The sequence below is a fragment of the Rhinopithecus bieti genome, unplaced genomic scaffold (genome assembly GCF_001698545.2).
Source record: "Rhinopithecus bieti isolate Rb0 unplaced genomic scaffold, ASM169854v2 scaffold_17275, whole genome shotgun sequence".
Classification (NCBI taxonomy): Eukaryota; Metazoa; Chordata; class Mammalia; order Primates; family Cercopithecidae; genus Rhinopithecus; species Rhinopithecus bieti.
Window position 1 is genome coordinate 815965 of NW_016808908.1, and position 14855 is coordinate 830819.

A 14855-nucleotide genomic window follows, 5' to 3' on the forward strand; every position below is an offset into this window, starting at 1 on the left:
TCAAATCAGAGCACAGATCTGAGCTAAGATGGTAGACTGAACTTACATATCTAATTTTATTTCTTCCTAAAGGTCCATTAAAATTCGAGTAACAGAAAAAAGAAAAACAGGGATAACAAGAGGAAATAACAGCAATAAAAATCTAAGGACCTAGAAAGTAGACGGTTGGGTGGACTCAACTAGCTCATTTGAGAAAGGCCAACCTTAAGCTAACAGCGGGGAGAACTGAGCTCCAATCCAATTTACATCACAAAATCCTCAAGGGCACAGAAACTGACAGGACTAGATACTGCTAAAACCAGAGATAAAGTGTGTGGAGTGGGGCTAAATAAAGGTTACTAAGAAAGTTGTTTTAAGAAGTTAACTCCCTAGATTCATTCCCCAACTCCATGCTATTCTTCTCATAAATGGGCAGATATTTGGAGAGTTAATCTCTGGCGAGGTAAAGACTGCATCGGGGAGATGATATGTAGTATAATATTAAATACATAAAGAGACCCAACACAGCTCTGAAGCCCTGGCAGTCAGACCCTTACCAGCTAGGCCAGCCATTGTAAGACTCTTCTCTATGGAATCTGACCAGCCAAGGCCAAGAGACAGGTGCTAAAGACAATGACAACAGAGGTTACCCATTAGAAGAGACCTCCCAGATCTTCCAATAGGGGAATTCAAAGTTGGCAAGCCCTACTCATGTTTTCAAAACTCCCCATCAATTTTCCAGTCTCATTCATGAGCAGATAACCAAGGATTACCAAGCATCTAAAGAGTCTCTAATATAATCACTTCTTGGCCTTTTGGCTAAGATCAAATGTAGAAAACTCTAATACGGAAGATAGAAATCAAAGCAAACAGATTAAAGCAACTTGGAGAAACAGCACAAGGAGAAGAAAACTATAAAGTTGAAAGAAAACTTCCTAGAAAGAAGAGCCAAAGTGAAGATACAGATAGAAAATTGGAGAAAATATTTTAAAAAGCAGAAGTCCAGAAAGTCTAGTATTTAAACAATGGAATTTTTGGAAAGGGAGAACAGAAAAAGAAAGTGCAAGAAATTCACTAATAAGTGAAGAAAATCTCCGAGAACTGAAGAAAATGAGTCATAAGATTTTAAAAACATACTGTATGTCCACTGTGTCCAGCAAAATGAATTAAAATAGACCCACACCTGGCTGGGTGTGGTGGCTCATGCCTGTAATCCCAGCACTTTGGGAGGCTAAGGCAGGCAGATCACCTGAGGTCAGGAATTTGAGACCAGCCTGGCCAACATGGTGAAACCCCATCTCTACTAAAATACAAAATTAGCCAGGCATGATGGTGGGCACCTGTAATCCCAGCTATTTGGGAGGCTGAGGCAGGAGAATTACTTGAACCTGAGAGGCGGAGATTGCAGTGAACCAAGATTGCACCACTGCACTCCAGCCTGGGCGACAGAGCGAGACTCTGTCTCAATAAATAAATAAATGAATAAATAAATAAATAAATAAATAAATAAAAAAAAAAGCACTTTGGGAGGCTAAGGCAGGCAGATCACCTGAGGTCAGGAGTTTGAGACCAGCCTGGCCAACATGGTGAAACCCCATCTCTACTAAAAATACAAAAATTAGCCAGGCATGGTGGTGGGCACCTGTAATCCCAGCTATTTGGGAGGCTGAGGCAGGAGAATTACTTGAACCTGAGAGGCGGAGATTGCAGTGAACCAAGATTGCACCACTGCACTCCAGCCTGGGCGACAGAGCGAGACTCTGTCTCAATAAATAAATAAATAAATAAATAAAAAATAAAATAGACCCACACCAAGGCAGATCACTGTGGAGTTCCAGAACATGGAAGACAAACTTGCTACAAGCTTCCAGAGAGGGAGAAAGATTACATATAGAGGATAAGAGCATCTTTGGATTGTTCAACAACAAAACTGGTAGCAAGAAGGTAATAAGCTTTCAAATTTCTGCAGGAAAATATATAGAATCCTGTATCTACCAAATTATCAACTGAGAAGTAGAATTAAATATTTCAGACAAGCAAATTACTAAAATATTTATCTCTCACATACCTTTCCTTAAGAAATACTGGAGGGTGTCACTCCAGCAAAATAAGATTTAGGAAAAAAAAAAACTAGGGTATGGGATTTAGGAATATAGGAAGAAGGTCCAAGAAAGGAGAGAGAATAAAGGGAAATATTAGAAATGACTGCTGTGTACCAGATCTGAGTATTGTGATCCATGACAGCTGTCAGTACCAAGATTCCCACTGCTATTATACCAACAGGCCGCCTAAGTCAGTCTGGTTCAGGCTGCTTTCTGTACTTTCTGATTTTGACCAAGCCTAATGAACTTTCTATTCTCCCTGCCAAGCCCTGATGAATTAATCAGCTGACACTTGTTTTAAGCCCCACCCCTCACCCCAAAGGGTTAAGACACTTAATTCACGAAGTGTCTGTGATCTACTCCAGAGGACTGGCGAAAAGCCATGGTGAGCTTTGACACAGGAAACGGATAGCAGACTGATCCTGCAGACCATATTTCTGCCAGGCAACCGGGACTGTGCTTACATGACAAGATCTACCCCAACTGGCAAGCCCTGTTTTCCAGGACTCATGCATAACCTTGGCCACTGCACTTCTCAGAAGAGGCTTTCATAAATGATCAGAGACGCTAAAGCCAAACTATGCCCCAGAAGTTGTTTAGTTTACTTTCTCCTAAAAGCCTTAATCTAATAGTGACAACATTGCCCTTTCCTTCCACAGCTAGGCTTGGGTTTATTACTCAGCTTTTTAAAACTAAACAATATATTATTCAAGGATAGATACACAGCTGACAAAACTCTTGAAGATTAACACAGAAATTAAAATAAAATTTGTAGATGAGGAGGAAAGAAAATGGTCTAATTGGAGACGGCAAATAGTGGGCTTTTAAGATATCGAGGTTTTTTTTTTTTTTGAGACAGTCACGCTCTTGTTGCCCAAGCTGGAGTGCAATGGCACGATCTCGGCTCACTGCAACCTCTGCCTCTCGGGTTCAAGTGATTCTCCTGCCGCAGCCTCCAGAGTAGCTGGAATTACAGGTGAGAGCCACCAGGCCAGGCTAATTTTTTTTTTTTCCTAGTAGAAACGGGGTTTCACCATGTTAGCCAGGCTGGTCTCGAACTCCTGACCTAAGGTGATCTGCCTGCCTCGGCCTCCCAAAGTGCTGAGATTACAGGCGTGAGCCACCGCACCCGGCCTCTATTATTAACCTCGGTGGTAGGCACACAGATCATTATTATTTTTATTCTTCATACTTTTTGTAAAGTCATGCTTTCTATAAACTCTTCTGTATGACCGATTAAACATACACACAATTACAGCACAGCCTTATAAGGTGGAAGTTCCCTCCTGTTACAGAAAAAGCAACATTTTTATTGATATGCCCATCTCAGGACTCCCTCCCCATCCCGCAAAAAGCCTTGATTACAATTTACTGGCATCTGAATATTATTTGTGCATTGGTCCATCATTTTGCAGTACAATGTGAAGGTTCAGGAGACTGAAGCGAAGTTCAAGGGCAAAGAGAGCTTGTCATTTCTAGTCCTCTCCACTTACCCAGGGTAATTTTGTTAATTTTACAAAACAATTTACTATCCACTTGGTCACCATCTATTTGTGGTGACATTTATTTGAGAATATCATGTTTAAGTTTCTAAAAATTGAGTTGAAACTTTTTTTTTAACAAAGTACAGCAAAAAGGTAAGGATGAAAAAAACCCACCTGAAAACACAGAACGTATGATCTCTATTTAGTTGATCCGACAAAGCTTCCCTTAATGGACATGGCTGAAAATATGCCAGTTCCTGCTTTGGGTTTCTGAATGCAGCCCAACGCAAGACATACAAACCACACAGATCCTGGTGTCCTGTTGGGGAACAGGTAACTTTTATCCCCTACCCTCTTTTGGTCAGTGGTGCGATCATCGCCCCATCATCAGGTACTTCCTAAAATGGTCAGTCATAAAAGATGTGTCTGTGGATCATCTACATCAGTGTTTCCCGATCTCCTTCCCATCATGGCACTCACAAAGTGGTGCCACTTGTGTGACACAGTGGCTGCTGCTCCCGCCAGGTCTCCCTAAAGAGAATCAACATCTCAGCATGTCAATAACCTCTCCATTACTGGCACATGAGGCTTCTCAGTTGGGAAGGCTTGGCCTGCATAATACAATAGCAGAAAGAGGAATCTTCTACTGAAAGCCACTGGAAGAGGGATTCTTGAGGACAAGATGGGCTGAACTTCAAGGATGACACTGGCTGACAATAAAATGGTTGTTTATCCTCCACTTTCTTCTTCTAAGCCATCTTCCCTCCCTATTGTTGAAGATGTAAAATCAAATGGAAAATCTGATGGCTACTTGTCACAAAATCTTTCAAACTCACATGCAACAAAACGGAAAAACAAAAACAAGAACAACCCAAGTGTCATCATCAAGTTTTCTGTTTTATTTAAGATTTTAGTTTTAATTCTGAAGAAAGAGGTACATTTCCTTGTTTTTAGTTTTAGCGTCAGGTTATAACCAGGTTTCTGTTTTCTTTTCTCCTGTCTTTTCAATACTGCACAAACGTCCAGAAACTACAGGGTTAAGTAAAAGCTGCAGGCAAGGAGGTCAGAGATTTGCTCCTGATGGTGATCAGATGGCCCCAGAGCAGTGCTATCTCAGAGTGCCCTCGTCAGGTGAATTTACGGTAAAAGAAAAACGATTCCGACAGAGGAGAAGGACTGAAGAAATCACTTACATTTCAGCTCTTATATTATTAATAGGTATTAAATCTGTGAATACTTTTGTTCTTTAAAACATTTCAATTTACTTTAAATCTAAAGCCAAAAAAATTTTCTCCTTTAAAAAAATTACTTCTCACCTCCTTATAAACTCTTTAGCAATCAGCCAGTTACTACTACAGATGAATTTGTCTTTCCATCAATTTCCAATACATTCTTTTGCTTAACGACACAATCAAGTCCTTGCCATCAGCTTGCCAAAATAATTAAAAATTAATTTAAATTAAAAGCATTTTCCCTGCAATAATGATAAGCTGAATACAAGATGGATGCTAGGACCACTGTTTTCCCCCATGCATTTAGCAATCTCACGTAAATGAACCTGGTTTTCAAACTTCTGCAGTTGATAATGCGTTTACTTGACCTTTCCTATAGATTAATCGCCATTTTCTGCTAAGCAGATTATGTCATTATTATGCGCAACAGACAAACAATAATTTTCTAAGTATTGAGACTGCCCTTTGATTTTTTTTTCTCTCCTTAAAAAGGCATTTTTAGAAACATTCAACAGTGTCACTCAAATGCTGGATCAACAAAAACTTTTACAATTAATAAAGAGATGGTAATGACCCTGTGATCGCATTGCATCTGGGGGTAGGGAGAAAAAAAATTGATCAGGTACTGGATTCTTCAGAACATAAGAAATGAGAAGGGAGCTGTGGGTGGTGGGCTGAGAGGGAGAAAACAAAGTGGGACAAATCCTGCATTTTCTAATGGTTGCTCCTCTTTGCCTAATGGCGGTCCAGTGTTGAACTCTGTAGTAAATCTGTGGGGGTTTTGCTGGGGGGTCTGAAGGCTGTCTGAAAGCCTGGGGGTGGGGAGTGGAAGCTGGAAGGGTTTGAAGGAGGAGGGTAGGGATTCCAACTGGCTCTGTGCAGCGGGATCTGTGTGCTGAAGGGGGCGCTGTGGTGGGTCTGTGATGGAGCAGCGCTGGGGCCGTCCATCTCTGTGAGGGCCTGAAGGGATTTTAGCCAGTGTGGAGGATTGTCATCTTGAAGAGAGTCTAAACTGTTTCCTGAAGATGCTGGAATACCTAAGGAAAGAAAAGAAAAAAGAGGGAAAATGGTGAGTTTGTGTGGAAAGAATAAGGTCATCAAACAAATTTAGAAAACAAAACCAAAAGGAAACACAGAAGAGATTACAATTTTAAACTCCTTCCACATGAGACCTTCTAAACCTTCTGTTCCTTTGATCCTCCCCCAACAACCAAGACTTATTGTCACACAAACCCATGCCTCCTCTTGAACTAGACTTAGTCCCCCACTGTCACAGAGGCACAGCTGCAAAACACCATTCCCCAGAACTGCATGACGGCATTTCCCAATTGTGCTTTTCTTCCTCTGACAGGGATGCGTAACAAGACAGCCTTATAATAGAGAGCTTTATAACAAAAAGTGGAGTATGTTCCTTATAAGAAGAGTAAGTCAGATCCTTTTGTACTTTGAGGCCTACAAAATACACATGTTGCTAGACGTTAACACCTACTTAAACCAGAAGAAGCAACCTAGGCACCAAATGCCTTCTTATTAATACACAACTAGGCCGACAGGTTAAATGAGACTTGCATGACCCCTGAGAACCAAACAAGCCACTCCACACTTGCAGCTTTGTGAAAAGAAGCTTATGTTGAAGAGATCTCGGTTTTTATTTTATCTGTGCTAAAAACCAAACTGTTGGCAGTCAGTGGAGCTGAAGGGAGTGAGAAAGTTACCTGTGATGATGGCTGGGTCTGTCCAGCTGCCAGGGCTGTCCCAACTCAGGCTGTCGGTGGTGGCAGTGTTGGAGGTTGGTGCACTGTGGTTGGCGTTGGAGGGGGAAGAAGAATTGGGCAGTCCACCAAAGTTGATGTTAATGTTGGGTAGAAGTGCCCTTAGCCCGTCCTGCCATTCCTTCATATTTAAACTCTCTACAGAACTGCTGTTGTCTGGGAGATTTACCAACAAAAAAATGAAAGATAAAAAAAAATAAAAAGCTACGTTAGAAACATATGTTGTTCTTTAGTGGTTAAGCGGGAGAAGAATTATTCTTTCTTTATTGAGCATTTAAAATGGGTTGTCCTAGCAAGATAAACTTCATTAGGATTTTGCTCGTGAGCTCAGAGCCCCTGAAGTAAGTGAGGAAAAACCTGCTCAAGGATCAGGAGAGGGAGCTTCTTGTCTCTCTATAGCCTCTTCACCATTATGGGTTTGTAAATCAATAATCCAGTTTAAAGACTCAATGCTCCAGAGCACAATTTAGTTCCAGCTACATTATGAAGTTTCAGTTAGTGAGGCATTTAGCCAGCTGAGCTGATTTACGCTATAAAAAAGCCAAGTCTGCAAAGTCCAATATAGGAGCTTATTTCTCAGCCCATCAAATGGAAGAAAAGTCATTTTATGAAGAATAAACATAAGCAATAGAAAAAGAAAAATAATTAAGTCCTTCTTGATTATAAAACTGGCAATGTGTTTCAGAAGAGAAAAGCAGTAATGAACAGGCTTTTGAATTTGAAAAGAATGTATTTCCATTTAGTCACTAAGGCCAAGGAAGCAGGAGCTGACACCTTTTAGATGGAATAATGTCCAACAGTCTGCCTGCCCTACTCCAACAGTTCGACCGATCATTCACAGCCTGAGTCCTGGAGCACTACAGTTTTCTGGGTCTATTTATGAATAGCATCAAACATGAGAAGACACTAGCAACATAAAAAAGGCTTTTTATAAATTGTGACTAAACTAACTTGATCTACTACCATCCAGAATCCACATACTATAACTAACTGGCTGGGGGGAAAAGGGTGAAGTATAACAACTACTTAGATAATTGTTTTATTTAACAAATACTTAGATAGCTGTTTTATTGAAAATATGAATGCAAGTCAAATTACAAACTAGAGTTTTTGAAAAAAGCATAGAAAAATATTTCTGATTCTACAGAACTGATTAGCAATCAACGCTGAGGAGGAGGAGGAAGAGAAGGAGGAGGAGGAGGTTCTATCAGGCACGATCTATGCTGTTTAGCAAAATCAGGATTTTCTTTTTGTAATTTTGCTTTCCACCAACCACTGATCTATGCCAAATTATATCATGTTTCAACAAGTGAAGCATTTAACTCCATTGACCTTATTTAGAAAAACACAAAAAACAACTAAACTGAACAAAGGTCATCTCTGAACTTACTAAGATGAAGAAAAAGCTCTCTAGGCTACACAAAACAAGACAACAGAAGGGAAAATAAATCCTCCAAGCCTACTTTCATTTCATAATTGATGTAATTTACTAAACCTCACATTTCTTATATTTGCATATTATTTTACATTTGTATTGAGTTGTATGGTTTACAAGGCACTCTAATAGTCAATTATTTCATTTGATCTTCACAACAGCCCTGAGAGGTAGGCAAAGGAGGATAAATAATCTGCATTTACTAGATAAAGAAACAGACTCAGGAATAATTTGCTCAAGTTCACAAAACTCGTTATTGAGAAACTTGAACCTGAACCCTATCTGCCTCAAAAAAAAAAAAAAAAAAAAAAAAAAAAAAAAAAAGCAAGTAAGCTTACTCTCTCTCTCTCTCTACTCTGTACAGACTATTACTTTTTTAAAGGGTCAAATATTAAATGGAAAGTCCAGGGGAAGATCCATGATTGAAAGGAGGCAAGAGAGAAACACAGAAGCATTATAGTATGCCCACTGGTCATGATTTGAAGAGAGATATTGTGACTCAAGGAAGAAACTGGACTTTGTGGCCAGGAGAAAAAAATTCTAATCAAGAATACAATCATTAGGTTCCCCCTGGCTCCCTAACTACATGAGACACAAACAAGATCACAAATTTAAGTCCTAGAACACTCTCAATTACAGGAAGGTTTACGGCTATGCAACATTCTAACTTTTAAAGCAGTCAAACTGTCAGGCTGAATAACTTAAAATAGCTTCCAATTAGGCAAAAACAAAACAGGGAAAACTTCCTGGAAAAAAAATAAAATCCCCCAGAAATAGAAAGATGATGTATAACTACATGGGACAATGTTCAGGAGGATAAATGCTCTTACACTGAGTGGCTAACGTCCCTAAGAAGTCCAGGCAAATGATGATCCTCCCTCTTCTACTGACTAGGGAGAGAGAGAATATCCCGTAAGTGAAACCAATCTGCTCCTAACTTTTGCTTTACCATTTAGTGAGCAATGAAATTGAGGAACATTTAATTTTGCATTAACAGAATAACACTTGCATTTACATAAATCTTATTTGAAATTCAGTAATAGTCAAAAGACAATAAAGGCAGAGGGGTTATATGAGAACTCTCTGTACTTCCTACTCCGTTTTGCTGAGAACCTAAAACTACTCTTAAAAAAGTTTGTTTTAAGGGACATTTGTTCCTGTAATTGTAGACTAATCAAATCAAGCAAGAGTATGTTAGCCAAAGAAATTCACATATGGCACATGATGCAGAAACAGTGAGAAATTTAGATCCTCCCAGGTGCACTATGATTACAGGATACCTTGGGAAATAAATCAGCTAGTTTATAATGCAACAATCTTTACACCCCTCCCCCCAAAACATCATGTGCCTTGACATTTTGGGAGCCTGACAGCATGGGTGTGTGGCTTACAGTAAAGCTGCAAGTGTTACAGGGAAGTAGAATGATGCTTTTAGCTCTTGGAATAGGACCATATTCCATCTAGCTTAGAAGAAAAGAAGTTTATTTCACTGTTTTTTTCCACTATTGCTATGCCAAGTGTTGGCACAAAGAAAAGGTGAGAGAAAGGAAATCAGCTTAATCCTAACCCCATCAAAATAGCTCATCTCAGTCCAGCCGTACCTGAAGTCACCTCCTTGACTCCCCATTCCCTCCCAATGACCCAAATTTGTCTTGGCTGCAAGGGCTTCTGACAATTCCATTCTTTGAAATACATACAGCAGGGTTTATCAACTTCATCACTACTGACAGTTTGAACTACATAATTCTCTGTTGTGGAGTGCTGTCCTAAGCACTGTGGGAGGTTTAGCAGCATTGCCGGCCTCTACCCACTAGAGGCTAGGGGTACCAACTCCCCAGTTGTGATAGCCAAAATTGTCTTTAGACATTGCAAATGTCTTCTAGGGAAGTAAAATTGCATCTAGTTGAGAACCAGAACCACTGACACAAAGGAAGTTGATTCCTTTGCTTCTAGGGCTCTTAAATGATCTCACTGGAATGCACATTTTCCTTTTGAATAGTACCAGGACTTTGACCACTGACTCAACTTGATGCAAGTTCATTTTCTTTTATTTACACAGGACTTCACACTGGAGTACAATTCAACGTGTATAAGTCAGTGGGTTTCATAGAGAAAACATTGTAGATAGGTTGTATAAGGCATCTCTACAACTGGCTGTCAATATAATTTAGCCATGTATATCCCAGGACCCCTAATTCATAAGTAAAAATAACACCTGTCTTACTCTCTCATAAGGATAAAAATAAGAGAAGGAAATGCAATTTGGAGCACATTTATTACTTGCTAAATGCCTAACAACAAATGCTCCACTGGTGGTCAATACTGAATGGATATAAACTTTCCAAGAAGCTAAGTATTTCTTACTGCCAGGAACTAGCCCTGTGGACAACTCTCCTTTTAGGAACTTAGGAATAACGCCCATCATTCTCAGCAGTAGTGTGAAGTCAATCTAATAATGAGCCTTCTCATCGCTAAAACATTACAAAGATACCAGAAAGTACTTTAAACTTACCATAAGATGTGAAAAGAGCAAGCAAAGTATAATAAAAATCAAGTTACCAAACATTTTATATTAAAACAATATTAATTTTATTTTAAAGTAATTAGTAATAGTATAATACATCAGGGAAGGAGTGTTTATTCTTAAAGAATTGATAATATATTTAGATGTTTTCTGATGTTAAAAAATTTTACTTTATGGCATATAAGTATGTACAAAAGAACACTATTTTCAGTTCTAAACAATTTGAGGGCAGGAAAGGGGGTCAAGTTGTTGGTAGTAGTTCTATTTTTCAGTGCAGAACTCAAAGGAACACAATTTAAAGTACTTTCAAGATGCCATGTGCCACACTTTCATATTCTACTATGTAAGAAGTATCAGTATACTTTGTTTGCCTGCCTCAGAAAACCTCTTATTAAAGAAGAAATTAGAGTTAAAATTCTGCTACTTTGCTGGTCAAGGTAGCAGAATCCATAGTAAGCCGATCATGATGCACCAAACAAGTTGACAAATCTAGTTTTTAGCAACAACAACAAGTTTAAAAAATCAGTATAAAATGCATAGATTAAGACCGCCAAGCTAAAATCAAAGCAACTTTTTACTGAGTGCCTACAGTGTGCATGGAACATAAAAGCACTTAAATCATGACCTCTGTTTTTAAGGGGCTAAAAGTCTAGACAGTGGGACGATGAAAATACATGAAAAGTTCAACAACTACATCTGAAAAAGCAACAGAAGAAATGCCCAGGGTGGTATATGATTAAAATATGCTACATAAGTTCAGTAAAAAGACAGGCCAGTTGGGACACGTATGGGAACATGTTGGTGGGTGAAGAACAGTAGCATTCGTGGAGTTGCCATTTTAGTTACTACACAGCTCTCCCCCTCCTCCCACGCCAAACCTGAAAATCTCACAACAGGTTGAAACTATCTTTAGTATTTCTACATAACACTGTACTAGTCCAACTGTTTACTAGGAAGTACACAGAAAGGCATTTTAAACAATGACTATCTTATAGACTATCCTTCAGAATGAATTCTGACATCAGACCTTTCACAGAACACTGCTTGGGTAAGCACACACCGTTAGCATTAACAGCATACAGAGTGGGTATCCCCCCTTTCTGTTCTCCAGGTTAACTGTAATATGTTAATTATTATGAAATGTAAAACTATAAATAGCAAAACGTGGGCAAATCTGCTCATAACAGTAACCTGTCACTGGCAATAAGCCAATGAGTTTTTCCAGCTGGCATAAAAGCTTCACCTGAAAGAATGGAAGTTGAGGGGGCAGGGTACCAGGACAAGGCATCCTTCCTTCCCACCTTGATTTCATGTAGTTTACGTATTAGGGCACTATGTAAAATTTAATTTGAAAAATAAGATCTGCTGCTAAAAGGGTAAAGACATAGAAGACCTCTGCATAATGACAACATATTGAGATAAAACACATGTAAAACAAGCCCCCAAACAAGACAATTCCAGTAGATATGTTTCCACGAATATATTTTTGTGCCACCAAATCAGGATATTGTGCCTTCTTGGAATTCTTGCCTCTATTTTAATTTTGGTACCACCTCCTCAAGGTCTTCTCATTGAACAATAAATATACCCCTACTGGGTGTATTTATCCTCAATGAGGATGTCTCTCACTGAGAGACCCAGTCACAAAATACACCTAAAAGTGTTTATTCTGCACTTCAGTTTGTGAGCCATATTTAATGGTCATTACCAAAAGGCTCAATACAACCTGATTTTTTCTAAAAAGCTTTTGTCTTCCATCTTCACTCTTGTCCTTTACAGATCAAAACCACATGCTCCAATGGTTAGGTTACTTAAACAAATCTTTCTTGGTGCAAGTGGCTACACAACAGAAACCTGGTTCCTACTATGATTAACTCTTTGCCAGTTAGACTTTCAAATCTTTGTGCATTTTTAGAAAGACATAGGGAACAACCTGTCCTAGCTCCTGCCCCCACACCCCTCCCTCTTACAGATGATCTCCTCCCAGTTTTGGGATGGAGTGCATCTTCATTAGTATTTGACTTGAACAAAGTCTAAATTTCCTCAAACCTCAACAATGAATCTCTAAGTGACTCAAATACAAATGATTTATGCTGAACTAAACTTCAAAGAGCAGACAAAATTTGTCATGTTGAAATTTAAAAGAAAGCCTTTTCATAATATAAGCATACTGTACATCAGGGCAGTCACAAAAATCTTTCCAATTTATTAACTAAAATATGCAGAGAAAATGACTTCTCAGTAAATGAATTGTTATAGACAGACATTATAAAATCAGTTTATGAAAAATGTTATTCTAGTTAAATAGTTTACACTCAAATTTCTAGAACTACATTTATTATAAAGCAAGACAGACCAATACTGCACTAGGTCACAGACAAAATCTTAAGGGTTTAATAGATCTGAAAGTAGAGTTTGCATTAAGTGGAAAATCTTAAGAACCCAAATGAAAAAAAGAGTTCTGAGCAGAAACAAAGAACCTGAACAAAGTAACAGCCAAAACAACAACAAAAAAGGCAAAATTTGTTTATACTAGTAGAAAGAAGCAAAATGACATAAACAGAAAATCCAGATCCGCTACACATGACCTGTGCTTTCTAAACTTTATTCCCTCCATTCTCCTTGCCTAGAATGCTTTCTTGTTCTCTTCAAGTCGTTTTTATTCAATCTTCCAAAAGTCAAAGTCTCTTCTCTTCCACCGGATAGCACTTAGGGTCTGAACTACTCATCTGGCAGCACACTGTGCCGTGCCATCAGCTGCAGTTACTGTCCACCCTTCCATGTACTCATACTTCACCCTCTCACAACTCCACTGAAAAGCCTGATGGGGACATCCTGTACATTCTTCAGCAGGTAGCTCAGTGTTTCAGAAATGTTACCTGCATCAAGATATCCACAGACTTGAGGGTCTGACTTGAGAAGAGCTGGAAAGTGACTTTCCCCAACAAAATCTGTTTAATTCATATCTATATAATGCTGTGAACAGATGGTTCTCTCCAAAAAGATGCAAAGCTTTCTGAATGCAGGAGGAGTAAGTTAAGTTTTGGGGTCCAAGAGGCTTCTCTGCATGTAAACTGAAGAAAATGAGCCACTAAGATGATATGTTTTTAATAGCATTTCAGATGCCAAAACACAAGCAAATACACTTTTGTAGCATCAAAACTGTTTAAAGAAGGAATGTTTTATTAAAAACAAATATTCTAGTATTATATGTACAAGATGTTAAACAAAAGTCTCTAAGATATATTCTACCCATTTTTCTACTCCAGCCACTATTCCTTCACTCACTATGCACTTTATGTACTCAATTACTTTAGTATCAACAATCCAATAAGGTTTAGTAGTAGGTTCATTTTACAAATGAGGAGACTGAGTAGGTGCTGTAGTTCCAAGAATTTGTCCCAGGTTATAGAGTTAGTGTTGCAGTCAGCAATTAAAATCAGTCTGACTCCAAAGCATTTGTTCTTGCCATCAAACATACTACCAACAAGTCTGTGTCCTGGGCAGGACTCATGGGCTAATTAGAAGGGAAGGGCAAATGTGTTTAAATAACTACAACACGGGATAATAAATGCTATTCTAGTATGAGCAAAGACCTGTGGGGCATAAAGAAGGAAGTGAATAATTCTTCCATTCTACATATAGGATGAATGACGAATAAGAAAATATCAGAGGAAAAGCAGCTGATGTGGAAGAGGGAAAGGACATCCCATAGAGAACACAGGGACACACAGGCCACAGGCAGCAAATAAGAAAATATAGATGAACTGGGGGCGGAGCAAGATGGCCGACTAGGAACAGCTCCAGTCTCCAACTCCCAACGCGAGCAACACAGAAGACCAGTGATTTCTGCATTTTCAACTGAGGTACTGGGGTCATCTCACTAAGGAGTGCCGGACAATCAGTGCTGGTCAGTTGCTGCAGCCCAACCAGCGAGAGCTGAAGCAGGGCGAGGCATTGCCTCACCTGGGAAGCGCAAGGGGGAAGGGAATACCTTTTCCTAGCCAGGGGAACTGAGACACACAACACCTGGAAAATCGGGTAACTCCCACCCCAATACTGCACTTTAAGCAAATAGGCACACCAGGAGAATATATCCCACACCTGGCCGGGAGGGTCCCACACCCACGGAGCCTCCCTCATTGCTAACACAGCAGTCTGCGATCTAACCGCAAGGCAGCAGTGAGGCTGGGGGAGGGGCGCCCACCATTGCTGAGGCTTAAGTAGGTAAACAAAGCCGCTGGGAAGCTCGAACTGGGTGGAGCTCACAGCAGCTCAAGGAAACCTGCCTGTCTCTGTAGACTCCACCTCTGGGGACAGGGCACAG

General features: G+C 39.5%; 1 protein-coding gene across 4 annotated transcripts in view; it reads right to left on the reverse strand.

Moving 5' to 3' along the window:
- Window positions 1-4441: 4441 nt before the first annotated feature.
- Window positions 4442-14855, reverse strand: part of CNOT4 (CCR4-NOT transcription complex subunit 4) — a 150543-nt gene continuing 140129 nt past the window's right edge. For 2 of the 4 annotated variants that reach the window (XM_017887745.1, XM_017887744.1), the window contains exons 11-12: window positions 6513-6725; window positions 4442-5834 (exon numbers count right to left, since the gene is read on the reverse strand). In XM_017887745.1, coding sequence (XP_017743234.1) covers window positions 5533-5834; window positions 6513-6725 — 515 coding nt within the window. In that variant the 3' untranslated portion in view covers window positions 4442-5532. The remainder of the gene's footprint in view (window positions 5835-6512; window positions 6726-14855) is intronic. The other 2 variants (XM_017887748.1, XM_017887746.1) reach the window with 1 other exon arrangement.